The sequence below is a fragment of the Moschus berezovskii genome, chromosome 4 (genome assembly GCF_049115385.1).
Source record: "Moschus berezovskii isolate FMDL1 chromosome 4, NW_MosBer_1.0, whole genome shotgun sequence".
NCBI classification, from domain to species: domain Eukaryota; kingdom Metazoa; phylum Chordata; class Mammalia; order Artiodactyla; family Moschidae; genus Moschus; species Moschus berezovskii.
Genome location: NC_142463.1, coordinates 76484046 through 76501659, shown reverse-complemented (window position 1 = coordinate 76501659; position 17614 = coordinate 76484046). Strand labels below are relative to the sequence as shown.

The window sequence follows — 17614 nt, the reverse complement described above, 5'->3', positions numbered from 1 at the left end:
GGGAGTGGCAGCAAAATGCAGATTCCCAGAACATTAACTAGAATCCGCCTGCCAATGTAGGAGACGTGGGTTCAGTCTCTGAACTAGGAAGATCCCTTGGAGAAGGAAATGGCAACCCACTCCAGTATTCTTGTCTAGAGAACCCTGTGGACATAGGAGCCTGGCCGGCTGCAGTCTATGGGGTTGCAAGGAGTCAGAAACAACTGAGCGACTAAACAACAAGGGCCAATAACTCAAACTCAAGAGGGGCTTCTCTGTGGGAATTATGACGTTTATCAGGCTTCCCAAGTGGTTCTCAGGCACATTAAAGTCTGAACATGTTTCTGGTTGCTTCTCAGGAAGCACATTCTGATATGAAATTAGTATATGGAAAGTATACATTAGAAGATATACATCTATATAAGATTGATTGAATCAAGATTGGACAGGCATAGCCACAGTAAAGGCTGCAGTGCATCCCTGAAGACTTGTTACCCAAGTAGGGGCAAGGAGAATGGGTCATTATTTCCTATCAGTGGCCTGTGATTGGAAACTCACTGCCCCTGGGAAGGGGGCATGACCTTGGTTCAGCCTGTCTTCTTTACCCAAGGGCACGGCAGATGGGAAAATAAATTTTTCAGTCTGAAAGGCAGGGGATCTGGTCTATGCATTGCAGTATCTACTACAAAGCCCAATTGCTGTGTATGTAGTGTGTATGTTAAAAAAAAATGGAGAAAGGGAGGGGGGATCAGAGAGGAAGGAGTCAAGGAAGAGAGGTGGGAGGATAAGTGGAAGGGATAAAGGGAGGAAGAAAGGAATTTACAAGTGGTAAAAGGAGATCTTTTTCTTTCCATTTGTGTAATAACTACTGTCTGAAAGACATACAAAACTGTTATCATAAAAGATTCTATTCTCAGGACTTCCCTGGTGGTCCAGTAGTCAAGACAATGTGCTTCCACAGTAGGGGACACAGGTCAGCACACAGGTTAGACCCCATTCAGGGAACTAAGATCCTGCAGTATGTAAATAAACTAAACAAACAGCAACAATAAAAAGACTCTATTCTCTAAGCATTATCAGTGCAATGAGAGATCCAAAAAATACTGGTTTAGTAAATGGATGAATCCTGTATCTTAAGTAAATATGATCTTAAGCTCTAGGAGGAGCACCAAGAGAAAGGGTAGCTGTTTACCTGAATGGTGCTATATTATACACCTTAGGAAGTGTGCAAAAAGTGAAACACAAGTACTCTTTGTTTATTGCTTAAACAATTTTTGTTCCTAAAAATAATATAGTTTTATTTGTTCTTACTGGACACTAACTCTGAATGTGTTTAGGGTAGAGAACATATAGAATAATACTCGGCAGTTTCTTTAATTCAGTTATTTTATTCCCTAGATGCCTGAAATGTGCAGATGCCCCCTGTCAGAAGAGCTGTCCAACAAATCTAGATATCAAATCGTTCATCACAAGTATCTCAAACAAGGTAAATTTGGATTTAGCTCTGCAAATGAAAATTAATAACAGCCTTTGATCTTGTTCTCTATTATTACCATGATTAAAGCATAAAGCTTGTCTTAGTAAATTAGGTTAAAGTATTAAAAGTATGATTTCTGTAGGCATGTAAGAATGTGGCACATTTTATTAATTAGTCTCTTCCTAGTTATGATAATGATTATTGTGAAATTTGTATTCATTGTTTATTATCTTAAAAATTAGTTTGTGGTGAATTGAATCATTTTTTAATACAAAGCATTCACTGAATAGATTGATTCTAGCTTAAGCATGCTAAATGCTTACAGATAGGAACTGTCATTGATTATCAAAACACATTTCAAGTTTGATATCTTTGTTTTAAAATTTACTTTAATATTAACTCTAGGGCACTGAAACAAATCAAAGGAAGTTGTCTAAGACTTGAAATAATTCATAGAGACTGATAGCGTTTTAACCAAAACCCCCACAACAACTAAAAAATAGAAAACAGACTTTTATGGACATTAGTAGAAAAAAAGGAATTTTGATCTTTATGTTGTTTTTTTAAATCAATGTAAGGCTAAGCCCAGTTTTTAGTAAACAAGAGAATGGTTGATTGATTAAATGATTAATAGTATCTTTTGTTTGTGAAAGAAGCATTATGAGCTCTTAGCCAAGGAGCCCATCCTTTAACTACTGAGCAAAAACTGAAGGCATCTTCTCGTAAGGATGTAGAGACTGCTTCTTTTCACAGGATTTAGTACTTAAATGCTAAAATACTGCTAAAATTCAGTAAGTGCTCCTTCAACTACCTGGTACCTTTATACATATAAAGATTATTTCTCAGTATGTCAGTGATTTAAAAATTTTGTAGGAGAAAAATTATAAATTTATATAGCTTTATGATTTCAAAAAAATTAGAGGTTATTACTCAGATATAGGACGTGGTCAGATCTGAAGTCTAGGTTGAGTCTTTGCATTGAACCCCTGTGAACCCAACGAAAATGACTTATCTCTTCACTTTCATTTATGAAAGACGGATAGCATCTGTCTTACAGCATGGTGGTGTGAACTAAATAATATTTTCATGTGAAAATCTCTGATATGGCAATTATTCAACAAATATTTTGTTGATGTGGAATTATTATTATTTTTTTCTATTCATTCAATATGTAAATACTATACAAGTGATTACTATTTTTGTTTCTGGTATTACTTATTGAGCATCTACTATCTACCAAACTCAGTGACAGATACTGGGTAAAAAAGGATCCCTGCTATGACCTTGCCTTCTGGAAATTATAACTCTGAGCAAAACCACATACATTAAAAAAATAAAACAACACAAAAGCCTACTGATAATTCAATTTGATTAGTGCTGAAACCATTCATTTTAAGAAGATTATTCAGCATATGAAAAAGCAAGAATGTGGGTTATACATGGCATGTGTAGGGAAATATAATAAATTCAGTTTGGCTAGAATGGAGCCTTAATTGCATAAAGAAGAGTGATGGGAAAAGAGGCAAGGCAGTTAGATTGATATTAAGTTGTGAAAATGTTTGAATTCTATGCTCAATATTTGAGACCTTATTCTACAGATAGTAGGAAATCACTAACATTCTGTATTTGTTTTGTAATTAAGAAAATAAAATCTGAAAAGAGATCTCATTTATTAACTGAAATATTGTAAACATTTATTATCACAGAATCTCTGACTTATATATGAAAATAAATAATTTTATGTGAAGCATGTATATGAAATCTCATGAGAAAAAGAATAAAATGTCCAAAATTTGAAGTAGGAAGAGTTTTGGCTAAAATTATATCTAAGGTTGCACTCCTGGCTTTAAGCATGAAGCAACAGAATTGTGATCCATGCTAGCTAAATTTTCCCTAGAGAATCTATAATTTAGTAGTGATTTTGTGATTCTAATTAGTGTATAGCACAATCATTCAAGCTCTACAAAATTTTATATGAAAAAAAGACAAAATGGGAATAATGATATTCTTTGAAAAACTTATAAAATGTCTAAGTAAGATCAGAATCATCATTATTTTAGGATAATATTGTTTCATTAGTTTGTTCATATTTCTTACTACCTGATGAAGCATTGCACTTTGGTATTTATTTAAACAAATTTCCACATGAAGATATTTGGAGGTATTTAATTGAAAATGTAATCTTATGCCAGACATTTAAGGAACTCTATTGTAAGTAGTATTTTGTTGAAGAATCATTGTAGCAATCATAAAAGGTAAGAGATTCTTGTACTCTAAAGCCTGCAGCTTTTAAGATATTTACCAGCTGTGTATGATGTAGGCTGTCCCACATTGCTCTACCAGTGGACCTCAACTCAGGAGGGGGATTCTTTCCAGGTTGAGAGGGTAATTGAATCGCCAGACTCAATGAGCCTTGAGCCTTTTTGAGAAAAGCATGTCACTTGGATTGTATTGTGTTAGGTTTCTGTGATTCAGTGGAGTTTAGACCAATACTTCCATTCTTTATTTTTTTACGAACTGGATTACAGCTCTAGTTTCTAAAGGTACACTCAATTCTATTGTACCTCCTTGGTCAGGTTTTCTCTGTTTCATGCAGGTTGTTCTTCGCAATTGTATCTCTCAATGGAAAGTACATGTTTCACATTCATCAAACTGTAAATAAGGGTTATAATTTTGATAGTTTTCTTTTGAAGAAAAAAAAAACCCCACTACATTATGCAAGAATTCATAAGGTCAGTCTATAAATGTAGTGAAAAACTGACTTAAAAAAAATGTTCCTTAGTTACATATCCTTTATTTTCTAATAAAAAATATTTATTTTCTCTTTCAAAATTTTACATTAAGTTGTAAAGGAATGGCTTCTCCACAGACTTGTATATTTTGCAGAATCTGTATACATTTTGTATACAATCTGTATAGATTTTACAGAATCTATATAGATTTAGTGGCTTTTATAGCTAGTTAAATGCATTTAATAATATACATTAGAAAAAAACTGACAGTGTCACATAAAAGGCTCTTATCATAGATTCCTATAGAAAGTAACTAGAAATCAAAAGAGCAGCACAATTTAACCAGCATTGTTTATTGATAAATATTATTGACGGCAATAGTTTTATTTAAAAATGTTTCCTTGATTATGTGTGTATGTATGTATGCACATGCATGCACAAATATTATAAAGCAGAAGTGCAATCAATAGATTTAATCCATTATAATTTAGGGTTTGCTTTTCAGTTTCAATGGCCAAGTGGTTTATACCATTATCAAATAAAATATTGATCATTTTCAGAATAATTTTCTAAAATCATAGCTTTAATTATATTGTACCCTTGTTCAAAAAACTTCAGTGACTCACCATTGCCTCTAAAGTAAAGCCAATTACGTAACCCCATTTTTATGACAGAGAAGTAAGTAAATGAAAAAAGTATTAGGAAGTCCATAATTTACTAATCAGTAATTTAAAACATGAATATTTTTGATATATAAAACAAAATGTGGTAATTGAGATTTCAGGTTTCCTTTGATACACAAGGCTAGTTCCCACACTTTTATTGCCAGATGGTACTTGGAGCACCTCTGTGCATCCCAAGAAGACTGACAGAAACTTACCTACCTGCCGTAAGATGGTGTTCAAGGGAACACAGCTTTTAAAAACTTTATGTGATGCTCCTAGAGAACTAACAAGTCATTATCCTTCAGAGTTCAATCTGCCATTTGGTTTACATAAATAGTTCTGAACTTGTGTGTCAGTTCCCCTTACAGTCATGATGCCAATTTTTAAATAATGTAAAATATGTAATTTTTTTCTAAATTTTACAACAACTAAATATTATGGGTCTGTGTCATTCCAGGACCCAATCTGAGTGGGTCTTGTGGCATACACTAAGGTACTGAAATTCTAATTAGCTCTTCCTTGTCTAATTAACAATAATATTATCTTTTTAAAACTTGATGAATAAAACTGTATGCTTTATTATAGTATGTTAATTATTGTCTACTTATTAATCCAGTTTTGGATTAGTTTTATTCAAATTGTTGGCAGTTTTCTTCAGTTTTTTTCCCCCCTTGTTGAGATTTCCATGAGAAAGCAGTTTACTTTTGATTAGAATAAATATCAGTTCTTTAAATCTTTTTTTGGTAAGGATATGCTGTTAACCAACTCTTTTTATTTCTGGAACTGTTCATTCATTTCTTAACTCTCATAAAATACTTTGTGCATAGAGTAAAGGATCTGCAATTATTTTTTACACCTTTCAGACAGTATCACTTTAGTATCTTATGCCATGCATACTATTTGAATGTCACCAGCAGCCTAGTTATTGCTCACTTGAGAATAATGTCTGTGGAGAGTGGCTGATTTAAAGACCTTTTAACCTTAGTGGTCAACAGTGTTACAGTTATTTATATCAATCTGGGTTTCTTTTATTTATTTTGCTTTGTTTTCATTATGACTCTTAAATCTGTGGATTGATATCTTTCATCATTTGGTGGACTATTTCATTGTCTTTACTTCATTTTATGGAGTTCTTATTAGGTATATGTTAAATATTCTTATTTTATTGTCTATGATTCAACTTATTTTTCAAACTTTCAATTCTTTGTTTTTTGGAGGTTACATTTGAAATCATTTCCTTAAATTGTACTTTCAAGTTTACTAAAACCTTCTTCACCAGTTTCGAATATGTTGTTAAAATTGTCTGCTGAGTTTTGAGTTACAATTTTTTCTTTCATTTCTGGGAGTTCTTTTTTACATTTAAAAAGTCTGTTAGCTTTTTATTTATTTTTCAAGTCTACCTATAATTTCTTAAAACAGATGAAATTACTTATTTTTGTATTCTTGATAATCCTGCTATCCACAATATTTGTGAATATGATCATATTGCTTATGATGTCTAGTGGTCCAGACATAGTGTTTTGTTTACTTTTATGTTTAATTTTTAAAATTATTATTATTTTTTTTCATTTTGGAGGCTAATTACTTTACAGTATTGTGATGGTTTTTGCCATACATCGACATGAATCAGCCATGGATGTACATGTGTCCCCCCATTCTGAATCCCCCTCTCATTTCCCTCCCCACCCCATCCCTCTGGGTTGTCCCAGAGTACCAGCTTTGAGTGCCCTGCTTCATGCATGTAACTTGTACTGGTCATCTGTTTTACATATGGTAACATATGCATTTCAATGCTTGTCTTTATTGCAGTCCTTATAAAATTTTCACAGATAAACCCTCAAAGAAAATGAACAACCACAGTTTAAAAAATAAATACTGTAATAAAGATGTTTATTTAGAAAAGGAATCTATATTTGCTGTGTTCTCAAAGGCCATAAAAATTAAAGGTTTTTATTTTATCTGGTTTAGCAAATGGGTTTAAGGTTGTTCCACTTATTTCTTTGCTTACATCTTGTCATTTTCTGTCTCTGAACATGAAAGTTCATGGATGCATTCACAATAACTTAAAAAAAATTACCTATAATTTAAACTTTATAAATTAGTAGAGTCATAGTAGTAACTACTTCTCAATACATGTGAAAAAGTGCCTATAAATATTTAAGATCTAATGGGTAGTCTAGAATGATTAAAACCTACATTTTTATTGGTAAATTCTGGGATGGTAATCAAGAAGGCATATTGAAGAAATAGACTATTGAAAAATAAGACAAAAAGATTTGCCATATCAGATATTGAAACTCACTGTATAGCTACTGTAGTCAGTATAGAATTGGTACAGGAATACACATTTCTGAAACAGGTGAAAGTCTGTAAATGGAACCAAGTAAATAAGAATGATAATGAAGAGGATATTTTAATTAAGTGGAAAATGATGACTTCTTTGAAAAGTGGTCCTGCTATAATTTTGTCTTTACCTTTAGAACACTTCATCAGGCCATCTAAGATATACTTTAGGTGTACTGAATTTTTAAATATAAAAAGGAAAAGGTTTAACGATAATTTTCAATCTGTGAACTATGTGAGAAAAATTTTACTATACACATTTTAAAATGTATTTTAAAATAAAATCAAACTTGAAACCAAGTGACCATTTTTTTTCTTCATGTTTAGGCTAAGTGGTAACTTCTATTAAATCAGAGTTCCTAAAAATTTAAATGAGAAAAATAACCCAACCTTGCATGGTCAGTGTTCTCATAAGCATTAAAAAAGAGGTCATGCAAATAATTAATGGCCATACTAGAGATGTCCTACTTCCATATTAGCCAGAAATATGTAAATAAAAGGGTGGGATAACTGTTTCTCTCATCATATTTTTAAAGTTAAAAAGTTAAATAGCCTCTTTTGCTATTTAGCAGAAAGGAAGCAAGAATCTCATACAGTAGTAATATATTTGAAAATTTCAAATATTTATACAGTTGTGCTAGCAATGCTTTGCTATCTGTTCTTCCTAGAGAAATAAAAGTACGACCATGTAATGGTATATGTACAGTAGTATTTATTACAGCATTCATAGCATTGTTTGCAGTAGCAAAAACTTGAGACAATAATAGTGCCCAACATTAAGGAAAGTGTTTAACCTATTGACCTGTTTTTATATTATGGTATGTTATGTGGCTCTTCATTATTATTATATTTGTTGATCTAAAAGGATATTCCTATTAAATGAAGAAAGTGAGATGCATACTAGTATGAATAGCATAACACTATCTTAAAAAAATTCTGATTTATATATAAGCTAAACATGGCATAGAAGGACTTAAACTTTAGATTCCTCAGTTGATTGAGGTTGAGGAGGGGTAAAGAGGTTTTAACATTTTTGCTAAAAATGGCCATATTATTTTACTTCCTCAGTAAGCATGTATATTTTTAATAAAAATAATAGATTAAAATTCTATAGTAAAATAAAGTAAAGCTAATGGGTTACAGAGTAACATGTATAGACCTTATTCTTAGTTTTATTTTGGTACAAAAAAATGAGAAAAATATTCAGCTTTTTTTTCCCCTAAATGACCAATAGTTCCCAATCTGTTTATTGAAAAATATATTCTCCCTCTATTCTGAAATGCCACATCTATCATATACTTAATTCTATATTTATTTAGGTCTATTTCAAACCCTTTATTTGTCCTGTCAATCTATATATCTTTGCCAGAACCAAGATATTTTATACATGCTGTGTAATATATCTTACCATTGATAAAGGCTATTCCCCTGATAGTATATTTATTTTCAGAGTATCCTAACTTTTCTCAACATGTAAAACTAGTTTCATGAAATGAAAAGAAGCTCTACAGAGTAGTTACTGAATGCTGTGTCTGGACTATGCATGCATGTTAAGTCACTTCTGTTGCGTCCAACTCTTTGTGACCCCATGGACTATAGCCTGCTAGCCTCCTCTGTCCATGGAATTCTCCAGGTAGGAATACTGGAGTGGGTTGCTATGCCCTCCTACAGTGGATCTTCCCCACACAGGGATCAAATACACGTTTCTTCCATCAGCAGGTGATTTCCTGCATCAACAAGCGGGTTCTTTACGACTAGCGCCACCTAGGAAACCCTGTGTCTAGACTGTGGAAACGTATTACTTTAAATTTAGTAATGTAAATTTATGCTTATCTTACCTCATTCACTTATGAGCTGGTAATATTAACTCAATTTTCTAGAATTCAGCCTTGAATTTTAATATGTAACTTCTCAGTTTGGAGACTAGCAAATGGTAAATTTACTAACTCTAAATTACCAATGGCTGTAATATTTTCAAAATGTCCCCTCTTTTCTAATAAGCTGGTTGAAAGGAGAGATGGATATTGCATTGTTTGTGCTGTGCTTAGTCCCCTCAGTTGTGTCTGACTCTGCGACTCCATGGACTGTAGCCCGCCAGGTTCCTCTGTCCATGGGGATTCTCCAGGCAAGAATACTGAAGTGGGTTGCCCATTCCCTTCTCCAGGGGATCTTCCCCACCCAGGGACTGAACCAAGGTCTCCAACATTGCAGGTACATTCTTGACCTATACAAATGGAATTTTAATCGGACTAACCTCCCTGGGTGTTCATTGGAAGGACTGATGCTAAAGCTGAAGCTCCAATACTTTGGCCACCTCATGCGACGAGTTGACTCACTGGAAAAAACTCTGATGCTGGGAGGGATTGGGGACGGGAGGAGAAGGGGACAACAGAGAATGAGATGGCTGGATGGCATCACCGACTTGATGGAGGTGAGTTTGAGTGAACTCCAGGAGTTGGTGATGGACAGGGAGGCCTGGCATGCTGTGATTCATGGGGTCGCAAAGAGTCGGACACAACTGAGCGACTGAACTGAAGTGAACTGAACTGAACCATCTCATTATGTGGAAAATAAATATGAAATCCAAAAAGGTTAAATGGTTTATCCCAGATCATATAACCACTTGATAGTGTAACAGTATTTTCCTGAATTCTTGTCCAATGTGCTTTCCTTTGCATCACACTGCACTATTTATATGAAAAAAGTATGTATAAGTCACTATTAAAATGTGAAGTGCTAAACAAGTAACATTTTCTATCATGGCAGTTTTCTAAGTACTGAGTTAAGTTCAGTTCAGTCACTCAGTCGTGTCTGACTCTTTGCAACCCCGTGAACTGCAGCACACAAGGCCTCCCTGTCCATTACCAACTCCCGGAGTTCAGCCAAACTCATGTCCATTGAGTCTGTGATGCCATCCAACCATCTCATCCTCTGTTGTCCCCTTCTCCTCCTGCCTTCAATCTTTTCCAGCATCAGGGTCTTTTCAAATGAGTCAGATCTTCGCATAAGGTGACCAAAGTATTAGAGTTTCAGCTTCAACATCAGTCCTTCCGATGAATACCCAGGACTGATCTCCTTTAGGGTGGACGGGTTTGATCTCCTTGCAGTCCAAGGGACTCTCAAGCGTCTTCTCCAACACCACAGTTCAAAAGCAACAATTCTGTGCTCAGCTTTCTTTATAGTCCAACTCTCATATCCATACGTGACCACTGGAAAAACCATAGCCTTGACTAGATGGACCTTTGTTGACAAAGTAATGTCTCTGCTTTTTAATATGCTGTCTAGGTTGGTCATAACTTCCAAGGAGTAAGTGTCTTTTAATTTCTTGGCTGCAATTACCATCTGCAGTGATTTTGGAGCCCAGAAAAATAAAGTCAGTCACTGTTTCCCCATCTGTTTGCCATGAAGGGATGGGACCAGATGCCATGATCTTAGTTTTCTGCATGATGAACTTTCAGCCAACTTTTTCACTCTCCTCTTTCACTTTTCATCAAGAGGCTCTTTAGTTCTTCACTTTCTGCCATAAGGGTGGTGTCATCTGCATATCTGAGGTTATTGATATTTCTCCCGGCAGTCTTGCTTCCAGCTTGTGCTTCTTGCAGTCAAGCGTTTCTCATGATGTACTCTGCATATAAGTTAAATAAGCAGGGTGACAATATACAGCCTTGACGTACTCCTTTCCCTATTTGGAACCAGTCTGTTGTTCTATGTCCAGTTCTAACTGTTGCTTCCTGACCTGCATATAGGTTTCTCAAGAGGCAGGTCAGGTGGTCTGGTATTCCCATCTCTTTCAGAATTTTCCACAGTTTATTGTGATCCACACAATCAAAGTCTGTGGCATAATCAATAAAGCAGAAATAGATATTTTTCTGGAACTCTCATGCTTTTTCAATGATCCAACATATGTTGGCAATTTGATCTCTGATTCCTCTGCCTTTTCTAAAACAAGCTTGTACATCTGGAAGTTCACGATTCATAAATTGCTTAAGCCTGGCTTGGAGAATTTTGAGCATGACTTTACTAGCGTGTGAGATGAGTGCAATTGTGTGGTAGTTTGAGCATTCTTTGGTGTTGCCTTTCTTTGGGATTGGAATGAAAACTGACCTTTTCGGGCCCTGTAGCCACTGCTGAGTTTTCCAGATTTGCTTGCATATTGAGTGCAGCACTTTCACAGCATCATCTTCCAGGATTTGAAACAGCTCAACTGGAATTCCATCACCTCCACTAGCTTTGTTCATCGTGATGCTTCCTAAGGCCCACTTGACTTCACATTCTAGGATGTCTGGCTCTAAGTGAGTGATCACACCATTGTGATTATCTGGGTCATGATGATATTTTTGTACAGTTCTTCTGTGTATTCTTGCCACCTCTTCTTAGTATCTTCTGTTTCTGTTAGGGCCATACCATTTCTGTCCTTTATTGAAACCATCTTTGCATGAAATGTTCCCTTGGTATCTCTAATTTTCTTGAGGAGAGCCCTAGTCTTCCCCATACAATAAACTTTATCTTAAGGAAATTTGAGTTTCATCTTTAGACAACTATTTGATAAATTGAAGAATTTTAAGTAAATAATTGTAAACAAGTGAAAGTTGCTAAGTCGTGTCCAACTCTTTGTGACCCCATGGCCTATACAGGCCATGGAATTCTCCAGGCCAGAATACTGGAGTGGGTCACCTTTTCCTTCACCAGGGGATCTTCCCAACTCAGAAATCGAACCCAGGTCTCCTGCATTGCAAGTGGATTCCTTACCAGTGAGTCACAAGGGAAGCCCAGGAATACTGGAGTGGGTAGCCTATCCCTTCTTCAGCAATTTCCTGACCCGGGAATTGAACCAGTGTCTCCTGCATTGCCGGTGGATTCTTTACTAACTGAGCTATCAGGGAAGCCCTAATTGTAAACAAAACTAATTATAATTTTGAAATTCGTATGGGCTTAAATTAATGCACTTTGAATGGAGACTTTCTGATAACTGTGTTTGTATCCTCTCTGAAGATTGTAGCTGACTGGTGGTTTTATGAGCAATATATAGTAATACACTATGTTAGACAGCAAAACACCCAGTTGATTAAGAAATCTCATTTCTGTCTGTGAAGAGCAAACCTTCATAAAATAGTCTCACTTTATTTTGTTTGAATAGAAGAAAATAAGAGTGCTAAACTGTGGTCTAGCTCTACTATCATAAGTAAAATTCTGACAAGTTATTTTATATATATATATATAAATGATGTTCAGCAATAATTTTTGAGTTTGTTTTTTTAAATCTTGTTTATGGTAAGATTATTTGGAGTGCGGTAATTTGATCTCTTTCTTACCTTTTGTTTTTTTTCATAATTTTGTCATTACTTATACTTGTTATTGAAAATATAAACTTATTTTTAAAACTTGGCCAATCATTTGATTGACTTTTTTTTTCACTTCTTAATAACAAATTATTTTTAAAGAACAAGGAAACAACAGAATTTCCAGTTTTCTCTTTGTAGCCAAATATTAATTACCAGTATATGTAAATTATATCAAAGATGAAATAATTCTTGATAGTTTACTGAGTAGCCATTAGCACATGTGATATAGCTTTGTTTTTAGTATAACATCTTTCAAAAGAGGGAAATATATGAAGTGCATTAATAATCCAGGCATTAATTTTCGATTTCTGATGTTGGGCAACAAAAGCCCTTTTAGTATAGAATTTGTGTTATATTTTTGTTCCGGTAAAAAGAATCAGATTTAATCTATATTTCTGGTTACCTTTAAAAGGATGTACAGTTTAGTTGGGTTGTAAGGAAAAACAGTCTCTGTGAAAGATGAAATTTATAATATCAAATTAGAGAAAAATCTTTTAACATTTTATATAGTATATGAATAGGTGATTCTATCAATATTAATTTTACTTCTCCTTCAATAATTTCTGAAATTAAGACTTTTTTTTGCTTGGAAGTTATGCAGTATTTATAAATGATAACTTCTAGATTTCTACTTTTACATGTTTTTCTTAGCTTTAATGATCATTTTAACATTATGATCTTGACTCTACCATATAAGTTTCTATATTGGCATAGAAGATTCTATGTAGGAAGGCATTCTACCTCCTTGAAGACATTATATCATGAATTATGGTAACTTATATGGGGGGACTTCCCAGGTGGTGCTACTGGTAAAGAATCTGCCTGCCAGTGTAGGAGATGCAAGAGAAGTGAGTTCGACCCCTGGGTTAGGAAGATCCCCTAGAGTAGGAAGTGGCAACCACTCCAATATTCTGGCCTGGAAAATTTCATGGACTGTTGAGCCTGGTGGGCTACAGTCCATGGGATAGCAAAGAGTTGGACACAACTGAGCGACTTTCAATTCACCTGTGTGCTGTGTGATCTTAGGGAAATCACCTATCTTCTCTGAGCATTGCTTTTCATTTCATTTTCATTATATGTGAGCTGTAGCACTCTAAATGAAATAAGCTTGTATTCAGTTGTTTATTTCTGTGTTTTGTTGTATCTCTCTAAGAATAAAAATTATACTTCTGTAAATTTCTTAGAATATCTATTGCAAATTTCATTATTTTCTGTGGATAAAATAAGCATTTTAGTATTCACAACAGATATTCACATTACTTACTTTAAATTGGTAATACAAAATTATGACGTTGTTGTTATTGTTCATTCACTAAGTCGTGTTGGACTCTTTGCGACCCCATGGACTGCAGCACTTCAGGCTCCTTTGCCTTCCACTGTCTCCTGACGTTCACTCAAATTCATGCCCTTTGAGTCGGTGGTGCTATTTGAATTTTATATAAATGTTTATTTTTGATATTAAAAGATAAATGCTAATCAATTAACTTTCTAGTAGTAAGTCTACTGCTTGCTTAGAGTTAAAGAATATAGATTAGATATGGTCTCTGAACTTCAGAAATTTTTAAAAGCTAATAGAAGACACATCAGAAAAATATACAGTTATCATAAATTTATATTAAAAATACAATGACCAGAAAAGTGTAGTACAAAGAGAAGATATTGTGGCATTATGTTTCTAGTTGGAAAATGGTGAAAAACGTAAAGGTTTTTAAAGGAAATGTTATTTGAGCAATGATATATGGTATGAACAGGATGGATATTGGTATGGATGAAAATTGTATTCCGTTTAACCAGAACAATCTAGAGGCAAAAGCACTGCTTCTTCATGCATATCCAGTGCTTACCAAAGGGCCTCTCACGGAGTAGCTGCTCATAAATACTTGATGATTGGTGAATTGAGTACATGCACACATGCACACTAAGTTATATTAATTAACTCAGGGAAAATTATACATTCTCAAGTCAATTAAATAGAGATAGGTGGGTACGGTGCAGAAAATTGGAGAACTAGAAATGAGATTTTTGCATTTCTACAATGTACATAAATTATTATGCCTTTACTTGCATGTTTCTCTGCCATTTCTTTTTCATGACTTAGTAGATTGTGGTAGTTTTTCTTTCTGTACTTTTTGCCTTTATTTGCCATCTTTCTTAATCTACTTCCTAACATGAGTTTTCTTTAATAAATATTAAAATCTTAAACTGTTAGAATTAACATTTAAGAAACTTTTTAGGGAGAAAAAGCCTAGGGGAAGGAGTGGGGACTTAAATTTATTAAATCTATCCTGTGCTTCATAATAAAGATAACACACATCTTATCTGTGTCAAGCATTTTAAAAATATTTAACATAAATATGACTAATTAAGAAGGAATTTTGATCTGTATTTCTTAAGTGATGAAACCTGTGCTAAGAGATAATACATTTTCCTCCAGTCATACAGTTTAAACATGATTCAAATTCAGGACATATGGCTCTGAAGCCTCTGCGTGTGTGTGTGTGTGTGTGTGTGTACTTGAGTATGTGTTTTCTAGTTTACAATCTCAAGGTCAGATAAAGACTTTATTTTCTACAAGAATTTTTTAAAAAAAATTTCCTTAAGTGAGACCAAAATAAATTCATAGTTCTGGTCTACTCTTGTAAAAATCTTATAAAATTTAGTATATGTGTTGCAACGAAGGATTTTCAGAAAAAAAAGCAGCCAAATCTATTCTTCCATCCTCATTTATCTTCACAAGAATGTGAGTAATATGAGGGCAGGAGGTTTTGTGTATTCTGTTCATAATTTATTCCCACCTCTCCTTTACCAAATACATGAAGATCCATAGATTGTTTATTGAGGGATGGTGACTGGCAGAGCTGTCCTTTTGCCTATTCTTTTTGTATGTACTACTAGATATATTTTCTATTCAACTAATGTACATCATTATATTCACCATTATATAGCTCCATCCAGAAATACAAGCAATGTTAATTCACCCTTCTCACACATGCAAACTTACTGAAGTTTAGCCCAAGTATTTTTTAAATGCAACAGATTGGAGTTTATCTTGGAAGGGTGCTTCCATCTGTGAAAACACTCATTGGAAGAAGGAAGAACACTTTAAAATAAATCCACCAGCTGTATTGATAATGCTGTAGTGACATGAAGGCCTGAATATGATAGAACTATTTGTTAAAATAGTTATACCATATGAGAGAATAGCTAGCTTGTGGGTTTCTTGTGTTTCTTGATACTGACTTTAAAAATCATTAAACTGTAGAGGGATGACACTAATGAGGTTTCAAGCTATAATTTTAAAATAAAAAAGAATAAAACTTAAAGTTTTCTTAAAACTAACTCATATAAATGGCACGTATGGTACCTTAAATTATGCTTTAAAACTCTCAATGAGTAATAGAAAATTCGGCACCAGCAAGATCCTGGGTAGGCTAAAGGACTGGACAGCATTCAGTGCCTATTCTTTTGTGATGCTATAAAAGCAGCAAATATATCAAACATCATTTTGTCTCTAGATTTTTATTAAAGAAGGGTAAAAGCTATCATCCAATATGTATAAAATAAATCTGTGCACAAAAGATCAGATATTTATTATCTCCCCTAATATAGCCTTCCTTGTATATTTTTTTTTTCTTTCACACAATAGAAGACTAATATACTTGTGACAGATTGAATAACATGAAGAAACTAGTGAAGTGGTTGTGTATTTTCAAGAAGGAGACTGCTGGGGTGTCTTTAAAGTACCCTTCTAAATTTAAATTTTATAGCCTTTACTATTAGAAAGGTTTAAGAGCTCACAAAATAGGAGTCAGAACTCTTATTTAGAAGGAGGGCTCAAGAAATCTTCCCACTTACTATGAAGAAATAATTGATATTGATTGTGAAGTTCTTGATGGGAAGAGTTGAGGAAGTGTTCTCTTTCTAATATGTTCCTGAATGTCTTTGACTCTAAATAACCAGATCTCTACACACAGAGTTATCTGCCATTTCTTCAAAGTTATATGTAAGAGGTGAATTTCAAAGATGACTTCTGAATCATTGCTTAATGTTGTTTCAGCCCATTTTCAAAACCATGTTTCTATGTTCTGTGATATATGCCAGTACTTTCTTTTTTTAGGTTTAACTGTGTCTTCTTCACATTCCCAGTATTTCCGCTCCCTTTTTGAGAATTTCCACATAATGTATACATAAGTCTTCCCAGCTAGTCCCTTAGTACTGGCACCCTTCTATGAATATTAAAAAACTTCAATTAAATACCAAATTCATATGCTGGCAGTAAAGGTTCTCCATAATATAGTTCAAGCATATTTTCCAAATATATCTCCTAATCATCATTTCCTGAGTGAATGAACTCTTAGCCAAACTGCCAAGTCATTACACCAAATTTTGTACTCATTTCAGTCCACAGCAACTTGTATGTCATTCCCTCTCATCTCTTAGTTCTGTCAACTCGAGTCATTTGAATGCCACCAGTTTTAAAACTAAGTCTAAACTTTAGCCTGAAATGATCTCTTATACTGATAGCAAAGCATTTTGATTTCAGAGAGTGAATATTTGCCTTTAAAAAAACTGTATTGGTGATTTTTTAAGAAATGTTCAATAATACTTAATACTTTTAAAGAATTTTATAGCCTCCTACAGGAATACTCCCAAGCTCATTCTGTGAGGCTACTATCACCCTGATACCAAAACCAAAGCTATCACACACAAAAAGATAATTATAGACCAATATCACTGATGAACATAGACACAAAATATCCTCAACAGAATGCTAACAAAAATTCAGCAACACATTTAAAGGATCATACACCATGATCAAGTAGGATTTATCCCAGAGATGCAAGAAATTTTCATTCTACACAAATCAATGTGATACATCGTATTAACAAACTGAAGAATAAAAACCATATGATTGCCTAAATCAATGCAGAAAAAGCTTTTGACAAAAGCCAACATCCATTTATAATTTAAACTCTTCAGAAATTGCACATAGAGGGAACTTACCTCAACAAAATAGAAGCCATCTATGATAATGGCATAGCAAACAGCATTCTCAATGGTGAAAAACTGAAAGCA

The 17614-nt window shown here is 34.0% G+C and overlaps 1 protein-coding gene across 1 annotated transcript in view; it reads left to right on the top strand.

The window, feature by feature from the left end:
- DPYD (dihydropyrimidine dehydrogenase) overlaps nt 1-17614 on the top strand; it is a 955731-nt gene that overhangs the window by 211413 nt on the left and 726704 nt on the right. Inside the window, exon 4 of the mRNA XM_055402118.2 lies at nt 1378-1465. Coding sequence (XP_055258093.2) covers nt 1378-1465 — 88 coding nt within the window. The remainder of the gene's footprint in view (nt 1-1377; nt 1466-17614) is intronic.